We start from the raw sequence: 16,234 nt of genomic DNA on the forward strand, positions 1-16,234 counted from the left end.
TCTTAACATATTCCATATACTTGATTTTATTTTTCTTCCCTTTGATAGCATTTACCAATTATTTCTCAAATTCCTACTTAAATAAGAGAAGAACTGAATGTCTGCTGGGCTGGCCAGGCCAGAAGCCTATGCCTGTAATGCTGAATTGCAGACTGCACTCTGAGGCAGACACGACACACTTCACTGTAATACCTATTGTGAAACTCTCTGCCATTGCCAGGCGTGAGATAAAGGTACCACTACTACATTCCTACTTTATCTTGCAGAAGTGGTTCGAGATTTATTAGTAAATGACTTATAGAAAGCTAAAAACTTAGAGGAATATACAAGAAAGCGTTCACTATTATTGTAACATAATAAAGCTCACTTCTTACAATATATTTTCAACTTTTGATCTTCCCACCGGTGGTTTTTCTACACCCTCCTACACCTAGGCTGCTTTATCTTATCTGTGTCAGTTCCAAACTCCTACAATCTAGAACTGGCTCTTATTTCGGTTTGCAAAGTGGCATATCTATCTATATCCTTTTATTTATGGTGGTGTATAAATTCAGAATAATTGTGTGAAAATGTAGCAGCTGAATGAATGCTTTGTTTTCGTTTCACAGAAAAGGTGTAATGCCTACTGAAATAAGTCAACATATGAAAAAAATCAATTAATACAGTATCTAGACAGCTAGACATTTTAAACATGCACCACAGAGATCAAAACAGCTAAGCCCTTAAATCCAAACAGATTTCAGTGGTTTTACTTCTAATCGATCCTAAAAGGGTTTTAATTACTTTCTTTCCTAAGCAAGTTCTAAGCTTTTCCTTTACATGTCTTCACAGTCTATTTTTGTTTAAATAAGTCCATGTAAACACAAGGAATGTATGTAAAGTACATCATCTTTGTTACTATAAGACTACTTACCTTTGAGGAAGAAAGCAAAGAAGGTATCTTTGTTAGAATAATTTTATATGCCAAAGAACTTCTCTGTTTAGTTTTTTAATTTTTTTTTTCCTTCAGATTTTTTTCTTGTACAACAGTTGATTATGAACTTCAGGAGTTTACCAAATCCACGTTGTAATAATGCTTGAGCTATTTAGTACACCAAGTTTTCCTTCAGCACAGAAAAATATTTGGAGAGCTGCAACAGTTTTTGTTTTCTCATCCCACCCAGACTTATTTGTTCAGAAAAATTACATGTCATGAGCTATCAGGAATTGCTCTAATAATTTTTTCAGGAGGTAAAATGATAAAGAGAGTGCTTATGTTTGGGGGGTGGGGTTTATTACGTTTTATTTGAATTGACACTCACAGCTCATTTAATATTTTAAGAATTTCAGAGTAGGTCTTGTGAAATGTTTCATACAGGCTGGATAGCAATGAACAACAGATAACATGAGTAAGAAACTCTTTAAAGATGATGAAAAATGCTAGACCTTTTAAGCATTACTAACGGGGCACTACAAAAATCCAATCATTAGCCAAGCGTGCATTTTAACTTTAATTGTAATTACGTTATTGTACTTAAAATATTCTCAAAAAAAGCAGAATATTATAACTTTTATTGTCTTTTCAGAACTGAGTCCTGATTTTTTTTTATATTATTTCTTAGTTTCAATATTACGTAATTGTTTGGAAATTCTTTTAAGGAAATAATGGTCACTACTCCTTATAACTAATTCTTTCAGGTGAATCTAAGATTGACCCTCATAGCACCATGTGTGTTGCCATTTCAGCTATTTACCCATCAGATAATGTTCTCTTTGCTGAATAAATGTGTTCAACAGGGTCACATATTACAGACCAGCCTCATTCTCCTGCTTGAGGACATAAAGATAAGGACAATTGCAATCATCCTTCAGCTCCCTTGTCTTGGAAAGATGTAGAAACTAGAAATTTCACAGGAGATAAATGCAGGATAGGTTATAGGTTTCGAGCACTCTTCATAAACATTGTCGATTAACAAGGAGAAGGGACTTGGACATTGATGAAAGCATTAATGGAGTATATATGCCAGACAATAATAGGTTCAACGTGGATACCCTATTGATGCCAGGATTGCCTTGAAGGGGAATATGAATGATTTCAAAGGAGGGTTCACTTTGACTGACTTTTCTTGAGCCATACCACCATCTTCATAATAGCTCAGAGACATAAAGTTTTCTTTTGTACATGTCAAGAGTTGACAAAGAAGCTATAGGATCAAATACAAGGTACATGTTGCTCTTTAAAAAAAAAAAAAAAACGACACTGTGATCTCACCTGCACACAACTGTAATGGGTCTAGATTAATAATCTACAAGAAAAGATGGAATTTCAACATCTGTCTCATTAACATTGCAGATCAGCTCGTAATACAGCCAGTTTGACTCATATGGAGTTCCAAATGCAAAGTTGGCTGACATACTTTCACTGGCATCTTCAGACTTCATCTGCCTACATCTGTAGCAAAGACTTAGTTCCTCAAATCTACTTCCATTTTTTAAAAATTGTATCCTGACAGTCTTTGTGTCGGTCTAGACAGTAAACCTCAGGTTAAGAACCTCAATGATCAACCACCCAGAATACAGATAAGTTTCTATTCATTTAATAGAAATAATTTCCATATATGGTCATCTCTCCTTTTTAAAATTTTTGCATTACCACCAGTGCTTTCAGTCAAAGACCTTTCATTCTGATTACACTGAAACTTTAAACATGTTAGCATGTGATAAGCTGTTAAAATGCTTACCTATTGCTGTTTCTGGCATTGCAAAAACTGTCTTTTCTGTAGCAACTCGGAAATGTCCATGGACTGAGACACCAACTCCCTGTGCATGGAGCACAAGCAAAGGGCACAGTTATAAAATTACCCGTAAAAATAATCATAACCGTAATCCTCTGTAACACACCTCTTGCTTTGCTCTACAATTAAAGAGTATTAGATTCACCATGCACATCTCAACAAAACATTAAAAGGCCTTTTACAGTTCAAACACTAATAAAGCATCATATTGCCCTTATGATTTGGCTGAAATGGCATTCTGTGCTTTAAAATATTGATAAGGCATACGGAGATTAACTTGAAAAACCCAGGAGTGACAGCAGCAACAGAAACAAGTGACCCCATTTTCTCCACTAGACCACTAAAGGAGTTGACATCTTTTTGCTAATGTTACCCCATCTGTTATTTTTGCATGTACTTCAAACAACCAATGAAAAAAACACCAGAATTGCTCCCGGTGTTGTCTATCACATATTTGCTGATTTAGGCAGTAAGCAGCAGCAAGGCCCCCCAAAAATACGTATTTTCAGTTCATGCAAAATTAATTTTAGAGAAATGTACAATAGGCAAATTGACAAATTTAGAGATGAATGGTTATCTGAAAAAATTACCATTACTTAGTAATAATATTTGAAGTAATCCCAGAATATTTGGACTACCAGGCACAACCACAACACATGGCTAAAGGAGTCTCACTTCTCAAAGCTTGTCTACATGATACATGTCAATAGAAATGTGTGTTAGGTCCTACCTGGAGACAAAACCCACCCTCTACCAAATATTTCACAAGAATTTTCTTTACACAAATATGTTCTCTCTTCCTTTCCACTGTTTCAGCTTACTTCCTTTCCCCATGGTTAAATTTCCTTTTGCTTAGTCCTCCTACCCATCCAATTTTTCTGTTAAAAATGGTATCTTAAATCATTGGCCAAAAGAAGTCAGTGTCTAATGAAGATGTCATAGATTTTTAAGTAACGTTTCTAATTGTTTAGATACCAGGAAAATGGCACTTTACCCAACTAAGGCTACTAGTCTTCACAAACATCTCCACAATATTTCATACTTTCCATCAAAAACAGTGGCATTAACTGAGTGATACTTGCTTGGACCAGCATTATACACTTGACAGGCTTTTAAAGAGAGAGTAGAACATACAGCATCTTTTCATTTCACTTATCCACAGAGATCTTTGGGTGGGTTTTACATTATTTTTTTTTTTAAATTATCTCAATTTAATAAAAATGAGACCATTCTCACACTATTCTCATGTGTTCTTCCCTAGCCTCTCTTAGAGTTCTGCCTAGCAATAAATTAATTCTCACTGCTTATTCCATTAGGGTGATACCTGACTAAATTTGAAAATATCTTCAAGTTTTTTCTGTAAAATGAACATCTGCCAGTCTTGGGTTTTAATACTGATGTATGAAGTTTTTAAGATTCAAGTCTAATTTCCTGAGAAATGGACACTTAATGTAACTGGCTATTGGACTTGATTTTGTATCCAGAGACTAAACCGCATCTATACGCAGGAAGCGCTGCTGTTTCAAGGAGGCAAATGGGATTTGAGCAAATATCCCAGTCTTATTTGTGTAGGGTACAGTCTTATGTCTCAGCCCATATCTGTTCTTCAGCCCTTTCACTCGAGGACTGGTCAGAGGCTGTATCTCATCCTAGCAGCAGCAAGGGCCATGGCCCTGTATTTAGTTCTCTTGCAAAGGCAAAGCTACATGTAAAGCTACGGTCATTCCTAAAACAGCTCTAGAACTCTTAAATGAAATGGAAATGTGACTTCATCACTTTCAACTCTTTTTTTATATCATAACAGCATATTTTCACTGCATTGGGTAATGACTTTCCTACAGCAAGAGAAAGCACAATATTTCTGCCATTTTTATGCATGTTCAGCAATACTGATGACCTTTTCATAAAGATAACAACATTTAAAAAAACATGCCCATGTTGCTCTTTCTTATGCTTAAATTAATTTTTTTCTAATCCCATATCTAAGGACACAAATTCTATCTGTCGTAAAGCGTTTTTATGGCTTATTTTCTAGACAATCAGAAGTTTGTATAAGGACTCAAATTTTCAGCTTGAGTATTAAGTAACAAAGACTAGAGTGTGAACTCCATGAAGAGAGCTTCCCTTCCAAGCTGCTTCTTTTTTATAGTGATAAAGATAACTATAGATAGAGTTTTAATAATAAAAAGTTGAAAGAGGTAATTTTCTTTTGAAAGAAGTAATTAAATCAGATTTCACTTTCTCAAGTGCTTAAGCCGTAATTGGATTTGTTTTCTGGATAGCCTTCAAGTTTTACAGTATAGATAAGAGCTTAATTTCAGATGTATATTTAAAAGACTAAAACTATATTTTCTTCTTATCTATTATATGCTCCTCCATTTCTGGATTTTGTAATTATATTTTTTTTTAAATTTAACTGAAATCTTACACAGCTAGAGTCCCACCTAGGAGGCCCTTCACACTACTAAAATATCTGCAGTTGGGTTGTGTTCACTTCACCAACTAGTTCCAGCATTTACACAAACTTGATGCTATACTGTCTTTATTAAAATACACTATATCCTGCACTGTCAGAGTCCTACCTTTCATCATCTTCAAATATACACTAAAGCTAATGTCTTCCTTCAGACTTTTCCAAGATAACAGATTCCTATGGTGAATCAGGCTTGTTTTTTAATCCAGGTAGGTGATCTTAATACTGGCATTAAACATTTCTTTTTCAGTGACAGCTGAATGTTTGAATTTTGTAAAGGATACTTAAAGAATGAGACTTAAAAGTTAAGGAGTTAACAGATTAACAAGCAATCAATTTAAACAATCTTTCTGTAGGGTTTATATACCAACTAATCAAAAATATAGGTAAGAGCAGAAATGCTGGTCTGACAATGTATTACTGGAGATGGGCTATGAAGGTGTTTGGTTCAAAATTACAGACTTATTACTACATGGATATTAAGAAATTGATCTTAAAAACAGTGTATTACAACTTGACTCAGCACACCTCAAGGAGGCACATAGTATTACAGGCGGTTCGGTCTGATTTCATCAACAAGCTTCTGAAAAAGCCAGAAGAGTATCTGACTTTTACTTCCTATATACGTGATTTCCTACTCAATTTCCAAAGTATTTCCAAAGTCATTATGTCACTGTGTATAGAAAATTTATGATTGATAACCTTTTTTTTTTTCTCATGATGAATACAGAACCTTATTAAAAAACTAAAAACAACGTTCAAATTACTGATAGATGGAGAAATGGAATACAGCTACTATACATCTTAAAAGCTAAGTTGTAGCTGGGAGGCTGCATTGTCTTAAATTGAGAATGACCCATATTAGTAAATCAGAGAACTCATCACATCAAGGGAAGTTATTAAGAAATTGAGGGCCACCACAACAGAGAACCACACAGAGCAAAATAAACATGCCCTTCCTGAATGACATACATAAACTTCTGTTCACATACAGAAAAGTAGGTCTGTGTGGCAGCAAAACTATAAATCGCACTTGTCTATTTACTAAATAACCTAACATAGACTGTCAAGGAATCACTGCCTAGGAAAGCATAAGCGACAGAATAAAAGGAATACAAACAGAAAAGGCCTTCAGGAATGTTGCTTGTATCATCTTCACTAGGCTGATAAAGAATTTGTAGCTGTTCACACAAACAATTTTATGATAACACCAATATTAATATTGCCTGCAGTGAAAGTCCTGTTGTAACAGTTCACATCCAACGATTACACTCATTTTTAACTGCATGGGAATACAGTTCCTGGTAGGGTCAGAACCACAAGAGAAATGTGGCAATCAACAAAACAAATGGAGCTTAACACAGCAAAGGGCAAGTATATCTCAATACAGATGTGTCAAAACAGCCAAGGCAGAGCAAAAATGTTTTCAAAAGCACTAGTTGGCAAAGTAAGAGAGTGGAATTGATTCAGGAAGCAGTAGGAGCTTATAAGCTACGTTAGATCAAAAATCACTGATATAAGAGCATTACCTCCTGCAACCAGACACAGCAAATCTTAGACTGAATCAAAATTAATCTTCATTCATCATTAATGTCATGGACCACTCCGAAGAGTATAATCCATTTTTATGGTAGATACTAACAGACAAGATGACTTAGTGAACCAGCATAACAGATCTGGACTAGGAGTATCACTTTCTTCGGTTGATGACATATAAATCAACTTTATACAAGTATTTTAAAAATATAATTTAAAAACAGTGGGTTTTGTGAACTTTTCAGTCATTTAGTGTGATTTTTAAAACACAAAGTATCAATATAATATAATTTAAATACAAAAGATTAATTTCCACATATTGATTATGTATTAGAAATTCTCAGTCCAAATTTGTACAGGTGTACAGAAGCATAAGGAGATATATTATCAGTAATAATATGTGATGTTTCAGTTTTAAGTATTTTCCTTACAGCCTAGAGCAGCCCTGAGGAAAAGGACTTGGGAGTGCTGGTGGATGAGAAGCTCAACATGAGCCGGCAATGTGCGCTGGCAGCCCAGAAAGCAAATCGTATCCTGGGCTGTATCAAAAGGAGCGTGGCCAGCAGGTCGAAGGAGGTCATTCTGCCCCTCTGCTCAGCTCTCGTGAGACCCCACCTGGAATACTGTGTTCAGCTCTGGAGTCCCTGACACAAGAAGGACATGGAACTGCTGGAACGAGTCCAGAGGAGGGCCACAAAGATGATCCGAGGGCTGGAGCACCTCTGCTATGAAGACAGGCTGAGAGAGTTGGGGCTGTTCAGCCTGGAGAAGAGAAGGCTCCGGGGTGATCTCATAGCAGCTTTCCAGTACCTAAAGGGGGCCTACAGGAAAGCTGGAGAGGGACGTTTTACAAGGGCGTGTAGTGATAGGACAAGGGGCAACGGATTTAAACTGAAAGAGGGCAGATTTAGATTAGATATAAGGAAGAAATTTTTTACATTGAGGGTGGTGAGGCAGTGGAACAGGTTGCCCAGAGAAGTTGTGGATGCCCCATCCCTGGAAGTGTTCAAGGCCAGGCTGGATTAGGCTTTGGGCAAGCTGGTGTAGTGGAGGGTTTCCCTGCCCATGGCAGGGGGGTTGGAACTAGATGATCTTTAAGGTCCCTTCCAACCCTAACCATTCTATGATTCTATGATTGTAGTGCCAAAAATGCAAGAAAGCTTATGCTATGATTAATGGCCAATATTTGAGGAATACTCTGACGCTTTGTGGCACAAACCAGTGACACAGCCCATTCCAGTCATGTGTTTTCAAAAGTACACTTGTATCTTCACCCTAGATTCAAATACAGTATTAAAAAATATATATTCTGAATATTTGATATGATGAAGTACCAGCGTTACTTGTTCTCCTGACTCTTAATTATTTAAACAAATTTGATCCAACTACATTAATTTTAATCATTTAGGTCAGGTTCTTCACACAGTGAAACTTGGGAAAAAAAATACATCAGCCATTCTGTGCACCAGTGCTGCTACAATGAGTGTCCTTTATCAACAGAATTTAGATTGAGTTTTTAAAAGCCCTGTTTTGTTTTTCTACTACCAGCCAAAACTTATCAGTGATTTTAAACTGGTTTTATTTGGGTAGTTATTTGCAATAGCCATATTTTTAACCCTGCATAATCTGCAGGGACTGATCCAGTCTTCTGATGGTGAGCGCCCATACCGGTGTCGTGATCCCACCAGGTGGACCATCCAGAAGCCGTGGTGGCAGTTAAACACAGGCCTCTGCAGCAGGGATTGAGTGCCTTCCGTTTCACGTCCTCCCTTTCCATGTATATTGGCTTCTCTGACACAAAAAGCAGCAGGTTCAACAATTGTCTGGCCTACAGACTCTGCGGCTCAACAACCATACCGCAAACATAAAAACTGCTACCAAGAATTGCTTCTGATTACTGAGAATTTTCTGAAATAACTTTATTTCCAGAATTAAGAATGTTTTCCTTGTTTGTTTTTCGCTACTGTATGTTACTTTCTAAGACTCACATTTAGTAAGCCTACAAAACTTCCTGCCAACAAGAGTCAGCTACATCTGTTAAAAACTACTCTTTCATGTCAGAGGAAGCAGAACTTTGTATGGACACCAAGACTTCTGCTGCAGAAGAAAGAAAAGAGAAGATGTAAGAGGACTTAGATCTCAAAAGCCTATAGGAAAAATAATTAACTCCTAGCTAGTGAAACTTCTTCTAGTGTTAAATTTGAAAGCATTCTTTTTTCCTCAATGTTGTTCCCCAGTGTTTCTCTACACATAACTGACCACGTATGTTCAGAAAAAGATGGTAAGCATGGGTTTTTTATTATTTCTAGAATTCTGAAAGACAAGCTCTGGCTCTTTGTCCCTCTCTATCATCTAAAAACGCAGCTACTGTAAGAAATCTGATGTCCAACTCAACACATGTTAATGTCTGAAAGGAAGGCAGGCAAGCAGGAAGGAACCCATTTCAGCAACTTGCATCAATGCGTAACTAAGCTTTTAGGTTTTTTCTTAAAACTGAAGAAACACTTCTTGTTCTTAAAGATCAGCACATGTAAAAGAACTTGATTTAAACATGGGCACAGTTATTTGGGATGACAGAAGTGCATTGAGGGGATTTTGTAATGATGTTCTATTTATCAGGAAAAAATGCTTTAAAAGTACCAGACAAGTTAAAACTAACTCAAGAAGAAAATGAGCATTCAAATTCTTCTGGAAATGACAAAAACCAGCAGAAATATGAGAGGATGGAGAAGCAGGCAAAGATAATTCTTTTCAGAACTTTTTTCCTTTATCTATCATAAAGGGAAGGAGAGGGAAATGATAAGATAACTCTCAATATGAGACTAGGCATCTACATGAAGGCCTAGAATTAGAGAAAAATAGTGGAACTTTTAGCAAGAAAGAATCTGTTGTTAAATGGAAAGAACAAATCTGTGCAGAAGCCTGCAAAAATCTCTGCAATGACAGTCAACACTGCAGGGGTAGGAAAGCTTTCCATGAAGCCACAAATAAAACCTCCTTTAAACATACACAGGTTTCAGAAAAAAATAATAATGTACGAAGTACAGCTTAAAACGTCAACTTCAGTCTCAGAGTAGACAAGTGATGTTTGCACTATCGTGATCTGTATGTGCAAACACTTACTCTGGAATTCTAGAGTACTAAGTGCAGTACTACTGTGTAATACCAACATCTGTACAGTTGTACATTCAGGAAGTCTGCTTCTCTTTTCCAGTGTTAAAGTAGTGGCATCCATTCCTTGTCATAGTGTGTACTGAACAAATCAGTCGTCGTAGATGTGGGAGAGGAGCTTTACTTACTGTACCAGTACTGACTCATGATTTAAAATACTTGTTTTCAAGAGAGTGCTTTAGGATAAGCCCACATGCAAATCGTTGAACATTCAGTGATTATTTTTTGTTGATGACAAGAGCTGCTGATGTCATAGTCCGATTAGCTACAAAATGAAGTGCGGTGTTTGTCCCTGGGATCACACGCGGGAGCTTAGCAGGCAGACCAGAGTGCCAGATGGTGAATATACTGTACTGTCGGCAAAGAGCGAGTCTTTTCCTCAGCGCTGTTTTCAACATCCCATGTTACAAAGCCAAGTGGTACACAAGTCAATCTCATAAAGATCTGTTTCAAAGTACAACAAACAACTGCTTGTGAAATCTGTGTTCTATTTCACAGTAAAAGCTGCCCTCAGCTTTGAAGCACTGGCAACAAAACAACCACAAGCTTCTGTGCGGTACAGATGCATGAGTTTCCAGAGGGAGAGGAAGAGAGGGAACTGGAAAGCAGCTTATCTAGGTTTAGTATGACAATTACTTTTACTTCAGGGCAGATTTTTGAGCATAAATTAAAACAAAACCAAAGATGTCCAAGTTTCAGAGCACAATGACTGTCAAGAGACATGGCATATTTATAAAAAGGAAGAAAAAGAAGATTCGGGAGAAGACCCAAGAAGCATTGACATTTCTAAGTTCCAGCTTCCCAGCTGTGAAGAAAGTTAAGGGAGTAATAATGCCCATTACAGTATAGAAGTGCTGTGCTATATAAAATAATAATTTTTCATGAACTTTTATATACTGCAGTTAGTCATCCAAAGCACATATGTATTTATGTATATTAATAACTAATAAGCAGAATTTCTATAGTTTGCAATAAATTTTGCACCACACATTAAACAATAAATCAATAGCTGTTTGTTCTGTGAGTAATATCCACCTGTGCGCTTCATGAATGCACATTCCTCTAATTAAAATTGTATCATAAGGGGGCAAAAATGTGAGATTTTACAGGTATGCTTAATTCTAATGTTTCCTAGTTTTTCAACGTTAGTCTCAAATGCTGCTGTCTACACCTCTGTATAAAAGCTATACACACACAACTTATATGAATACATCCTAAAAGCAAATAAATAAATAAAAAAAAAACATGGAAAGACATGTTACAATGTGGAGGAAAACAGGGAGCTTGCCCCTGGCCCCTGTTGTATTTTATATGCCTGAGGAATATCAGAAGACACCTAACTTAAACATTTACGTAGCAGCTGCAGTTATTGAAGCCTATAATATTTGTCTGGCTTCTTTTTCTGGGGAGTCTCTATTAACAGCTCACAGTTCAAGTGAGATCATGATGAAGTAAAGCAGTCAGTCAGTTGTCTTTACACTTCCCACCTTCCTCTCAGTCTTCAGTCACTTCAGCTAAACATACTGAAATGCCAGTATTCAGTGGTTTACAAGATTTTGACTTTGGTTTTAGATGCAAGCTCACAACTTGCATTGAAATACTTTGTATGGAAAAGAACAGGCAGACATCAGGTGTCACATTCACCATGCTTTTGTTTCAATGGGCTGCAAGAAAAGACAGGCAGCAACGCAAGGCAACTTGCTCAGAGGGGAAGGCTCAGTCTGCGTAGATGTCCACACCCCCAAATGGCACAGGGAGTGGGGCAGACCCTTCTCTCCTGCTTTTACATCATGGGGAACTGGTTTGGGTAGCGGGCAGATACAGGCTGTGGACCACTGAATCTTTGAGACATTCCCTCCCTTTCCTCCTCCCACCTACTGCAGCAGTCCAGCTAGTTGTAACTCAGAGGCTAACTCATGAAGCCTGGGAATAAGGAATTTTGGTGGTTTGCTTTTTTTTATCTGCAGCAGTAAGAAAGGTATGTTTTTCCTTATGCTGCTTTGGGCCTGACTACAGAACATCAGGCAACCAATGTTGTTTGCAGATATAGGCCAGAAATTTTACATATATGTTGGTAGTGAAAGGAACATTCCTAAAGAGTTAGAGCCACACAATCTGGATAAAAATGGGACAGGATAAGGACAGCTATTGCTCAACTCCAGCTCCTTTGTGTACTGGAATTCTGTTGACTAAAATGTATGACATACAAGCTGCTTACGACACCACTACCAATGTACTTGATAAGAAATATTAAGGTAATAAAAACTCTTGGCCAAATCCTGCTAAAGTGTAAGTGTAGATGTCTGTAGTTATATTGGTAGAATCCCCACAGTACCTGTACTAAGCCTCTAACAACATTGGTCATATTAATTTAGCTGTTGGAAAGCGTTCTCTGTAAATTACATTTCTAGTCTCAGGAAACTCTCTTAAACTTGTACTGTGTATCTAAGCCTTCGTTTTCTTTGAAGAACATGGTCCAGATCTGTCAAAGCACTCACATATAGGCCATATGTTACAGAAGGTAATATACAGACATGCTAATAAATAACCAATATATTAAGTAAACAAAATGCTGACTGAACGTCTGCCCCTCAATAACACTTCAATTTAAGTAATTTATAAAAATGCAAGATGAAGCTGATATTTATTCAATTAGAAAACATTTTAGATTTTTTTTTCTATTAAAATAAGCATTAGAAAAGAATGTTACAGGTTAAATTACATGGAAGCAGTGCAAAACGTAAAAATATTCCTAAAAATACTCCTGAAAATTTACTTCATCCCTCCTTGTAAGAAATTCCTTTATTTTAAGAAGTTAACTTGCAGTTAATCTAATATTTTGCATGTCAGGCATTTACTTTCACCTACTGAAGAACTGTGCCACCAAGAAAAATTACACATCTGATGTAAATCTCTATCAAGTCTTTCCCCATAGGTCTCAAAACATTATTATAAAGAGTTAACATTTGAAATACACGAAGCATTACTGAAACTTTTATAATTATGAAATCTTTTCAGAATATTGTGAGGTAAAATGTCACAAATAGGCCAGGCTAAAACTGAAATAAAACACTGTAAACTCCCTCCAGAAAATGATTAATTACAATTTTAACAAGTCTTTTTTGATTAAAGCAGAGTAAAAGCTTAAAACCAAAATGTGTTCCCTTTTTTCCTGAAGAGGGTTAAAATGTCATCATTCCCCAAAAGTCAAATTCTTCTTAAACCCTTATCAAGACAAATGGAGCTTACATGATGCAACAGAGAATGATTACCGAGGAAAGATGCAAACTTCTACTAGGCCAATTTCTGCCTTAAGACCTACGTATCGGGTCCTGAGATCTGGTTTACAAGGAAAGTCAGACTCCTCTAACAAGGTCAGCCTGTGGAATCTTTTGCTCAAAATGAAGTGGCACTAACCGAAAAAGAAGTAAAGCTAAATATTAGGCACTCAGTTCACTCTTCTACTGCAACAGAAAACGATGCAGTAAGTCTGAACCTGTAGTCCAGAAGGGAAGCATGGTCAGACGCACAATAGAAGGAGTATTTCCAAACCATAGGGTAGGTTCAGGAACTCGGCCGCATCTGTTTCTCAGGAACCCCTACATAAGCTCCTGATTTAGATTACATTGTCAGTCAGCAAGCAGCATTCCAAAAAAGCTTCATGTTTTGAACTGCAACCTTTCTGATACTTTCCCATACACAGCATAGTCTCCTCTCATAAACAAACTAGGGAAACACAGCCTGGATGACATCCCTATGAAACGAAGGGCACAATCATCTGAAAGTATATTAAGAGTTACCAGCAGCATCCAATCGAATGGAGAGGGCACTCTAGGTGAAGTCATACAGAAGCCAATCATTAATGAAGTTTTATTTGATATTTTCATTATCTGCTTGGATTATGAAATAACAAGGATTTCTATAATTTACAGATTACTTTGAGATGGCAAACACTTTGAAGGGCAAGATCAGAATTCAAAACTATCTCACTTTGGAGATCGGATAGAAACTAACGAAATTGAAAGAACCACACTTAAGGAAGCAAAATCGAATGCAGAGATTACAAGTATTTTTTCTATGGAACAAATGCCTGGATGTTATTCAGGGGTTTACAGCAGTCCTGAACTTCATACACATCATAATGCAATGCTGCTGCAAGAAGAATTACTTAATGTACCACGCTACAGCAGGCACCCAAGGGCTGAAGCGTACCCACTCAGCCTGGCACACGGGAAGCCTCATCAGGTTGATGTGCTGGAGCTACAAAAGGCAGTGCCAGCTAACAGAGCACTCAGGTTTCCTGAAGAAGAAAGTAATGGGTTTTTTTTCTTTGTAGTCTTTGAGGAAAAGTGTAGCTCCACAAGACTAACTCTTTGTCAAACAAGTTCTGTTCAAGGCAGAAGATTTAAAAATTGGTAAAAGGTAAGCAAAAAGAAATGTACTGTGATGGAAGTTTATGTTATGCAAGGAGAGAAAAAAGGTAACAGTAACAGCTTTAAGAATATCTAGAAGTGGTGGCCTCCCAGCACCTGATGCTTTGAGAGGCTGCTATTTACATGAGCTATTTTTGACAGAATATCTCTGTAATATATGGGGGATAATTATTCTGCTCTACTTGGTGCTGATGAGTCCTGCAGCTGAAATACTGTCTGGTGTCTGGTAATGAACTGTAAAGTACACAAATTGGAGAGATTCCAGAGGATTCCAAGAAAACCAAGAGACTTAATCTATAGGAAAGGCTGAATAACTATCCTTATCCCTATTAAAGAGAGATGGCTGGGATCAATGAATGCAAGTATCACAAGATGTTCTTAGAGAGGTGTGACTAAGGAATGTATTGACTACACATACTGAAGATTTAAATTAGACACTGGGGAATCTTAACTTGAAAGAATAACTAAGCGCTTGGTGGGATATCTAGAAAAAACAGAATTCCTGCTGTTGGAGAGTTCTGAACGCGTTAGGTGAAAATCTGCTAAGCAATCATCTAGCTATATTTAACCCTACTTCAAGTGCAAAAGAATAATCCTGAAGCTCCTCTCTGCTCTATACTTCTGTACAGTCTAAAGCTTAATATATTTGACATTATAGTGACTAACAGACTCACAAGAGTACGTCAAAAAATTCTCATCTCTGATAATCACCTTAAAGATACTCTATGTAAATAACTTAAATGTAGACTCTCAGTTTAAGTAAAAGTCCTTGCCTAAAAAAACTGTACTGCTAGATGTGTTGACAAAGCTAATGGAAAGCCCCTCATGAACCCAATTAACACCTTGTCTTTTCATATTCACGGTCCGTATACTCGAGGTCCTGTCCACTGGGGACAGAACAAAGCAGTCAGTACCGTGTGCTGTTATTGCTCTCACAAACTGAGCCCTAGAATCTGAGGGAGTCAGGCATGGAAATAAAGTTGGGTGACCTTTGTCTCTTTAAACTGTGAGCTATATGAAAGTTCCAACTTCCTGTTACTCTCCCCCTAAACATGAAGATTAGAAAATAAAATTCTTGGAATAACTCAAAGCACAGGGCTTTGCAAAGGATTTAAGAGAGCTGGCAACTCTACCAAACTCCATTTCTGTACTGAAAGTGTTGCACGTTACCATATAAGTTAAACTCTACTTGCCCCACAGGAAGATGTTTTCTCATCCTAAAACTCAAAGCATTAACTGTTAAAGCAAGAAGTGTAACATAATGGCATAACCTTTACAAGTCTTTGACTTGCTACAATAAATTTAGCAAGTATACTATGTAAGAGATCAGACTGAAGGATTAAATCCTGTATTTAATTGTCATAGAATGGTTTGGGTTGGAAGGGACCTCAAAGATCATCTAGTTCCAACCCCCCTGCCATGGGCAGGGATACCCTCCACTACACCAGGTTGCCCAAAGCCTCATCCAACTTGGCCTTGAACACTTCCAGGGATGGGGCATCCACAACTTCTCTAGGCAACCTGTTCCACTGCCTCACCACCCTCTGAGTGAAAAATTTCTTCCTTAGATCTAATCGAAATCTGCCCTCTTTCAGTTTAAATCCATTGCCCCTTGTCCTGTCACTACATGTCCTTGTAAAAAGTCCCTCTCCAGCTTTCCTGTAGGCCCCCTTTAAGTACTGGAAGGCTACCATAAGATCACCCCGGAGCCTTCTCTTCTCCAGGCTGAACAGCCCCAACTCTCTCAGCCTGTCTTCATAGCAGAGGTGCTCCAGCCCTTGGATCATCAAAAGCTAATTGTCCAAAGCTAAGAACTCCTATGTTTGAGCAACAGTCTTTACTCAGCA

General features: G+C 37.4%; 1 protein-coding gene across 1 annotated transcript in view; it reads right to left on the reverse strand.

The window, feature by feature from the left end:
- Positions 1-16,234, reverse strand: part of HIBCH (3-hydroxyisobutyryl-CoA hydrolase) — a 44,792-nt gene that overhangs the window by 18,199 nt on the left and 10,359 nt on the right. The window contains exon 7 of the mRNA XM_086615575.1: positions 2,721-2,799. Within this exon, the coding sequence (XP_086471701.1) occupies positions 2,721-2,799 (79 nt within the window). The remainder of the gene's footprint in view (positions 1-2,720; positions 2,800-16,234) is intronic.

This window comes from Tauraco erythrolophus, chromosome 8 (assembly GCF_009769465.1).
Source record: "Tauraco erythrolophus isolate bTauEry1 chromosome 8, bTauEry1.pri, whole genome shotgun sequence".
Lineage (NCBI taxonomy): Eukaryota > Metazoa > Chordata > Aves > Musophagiformes > Musophagidae > Tauraco > Tauraco erythrolophus.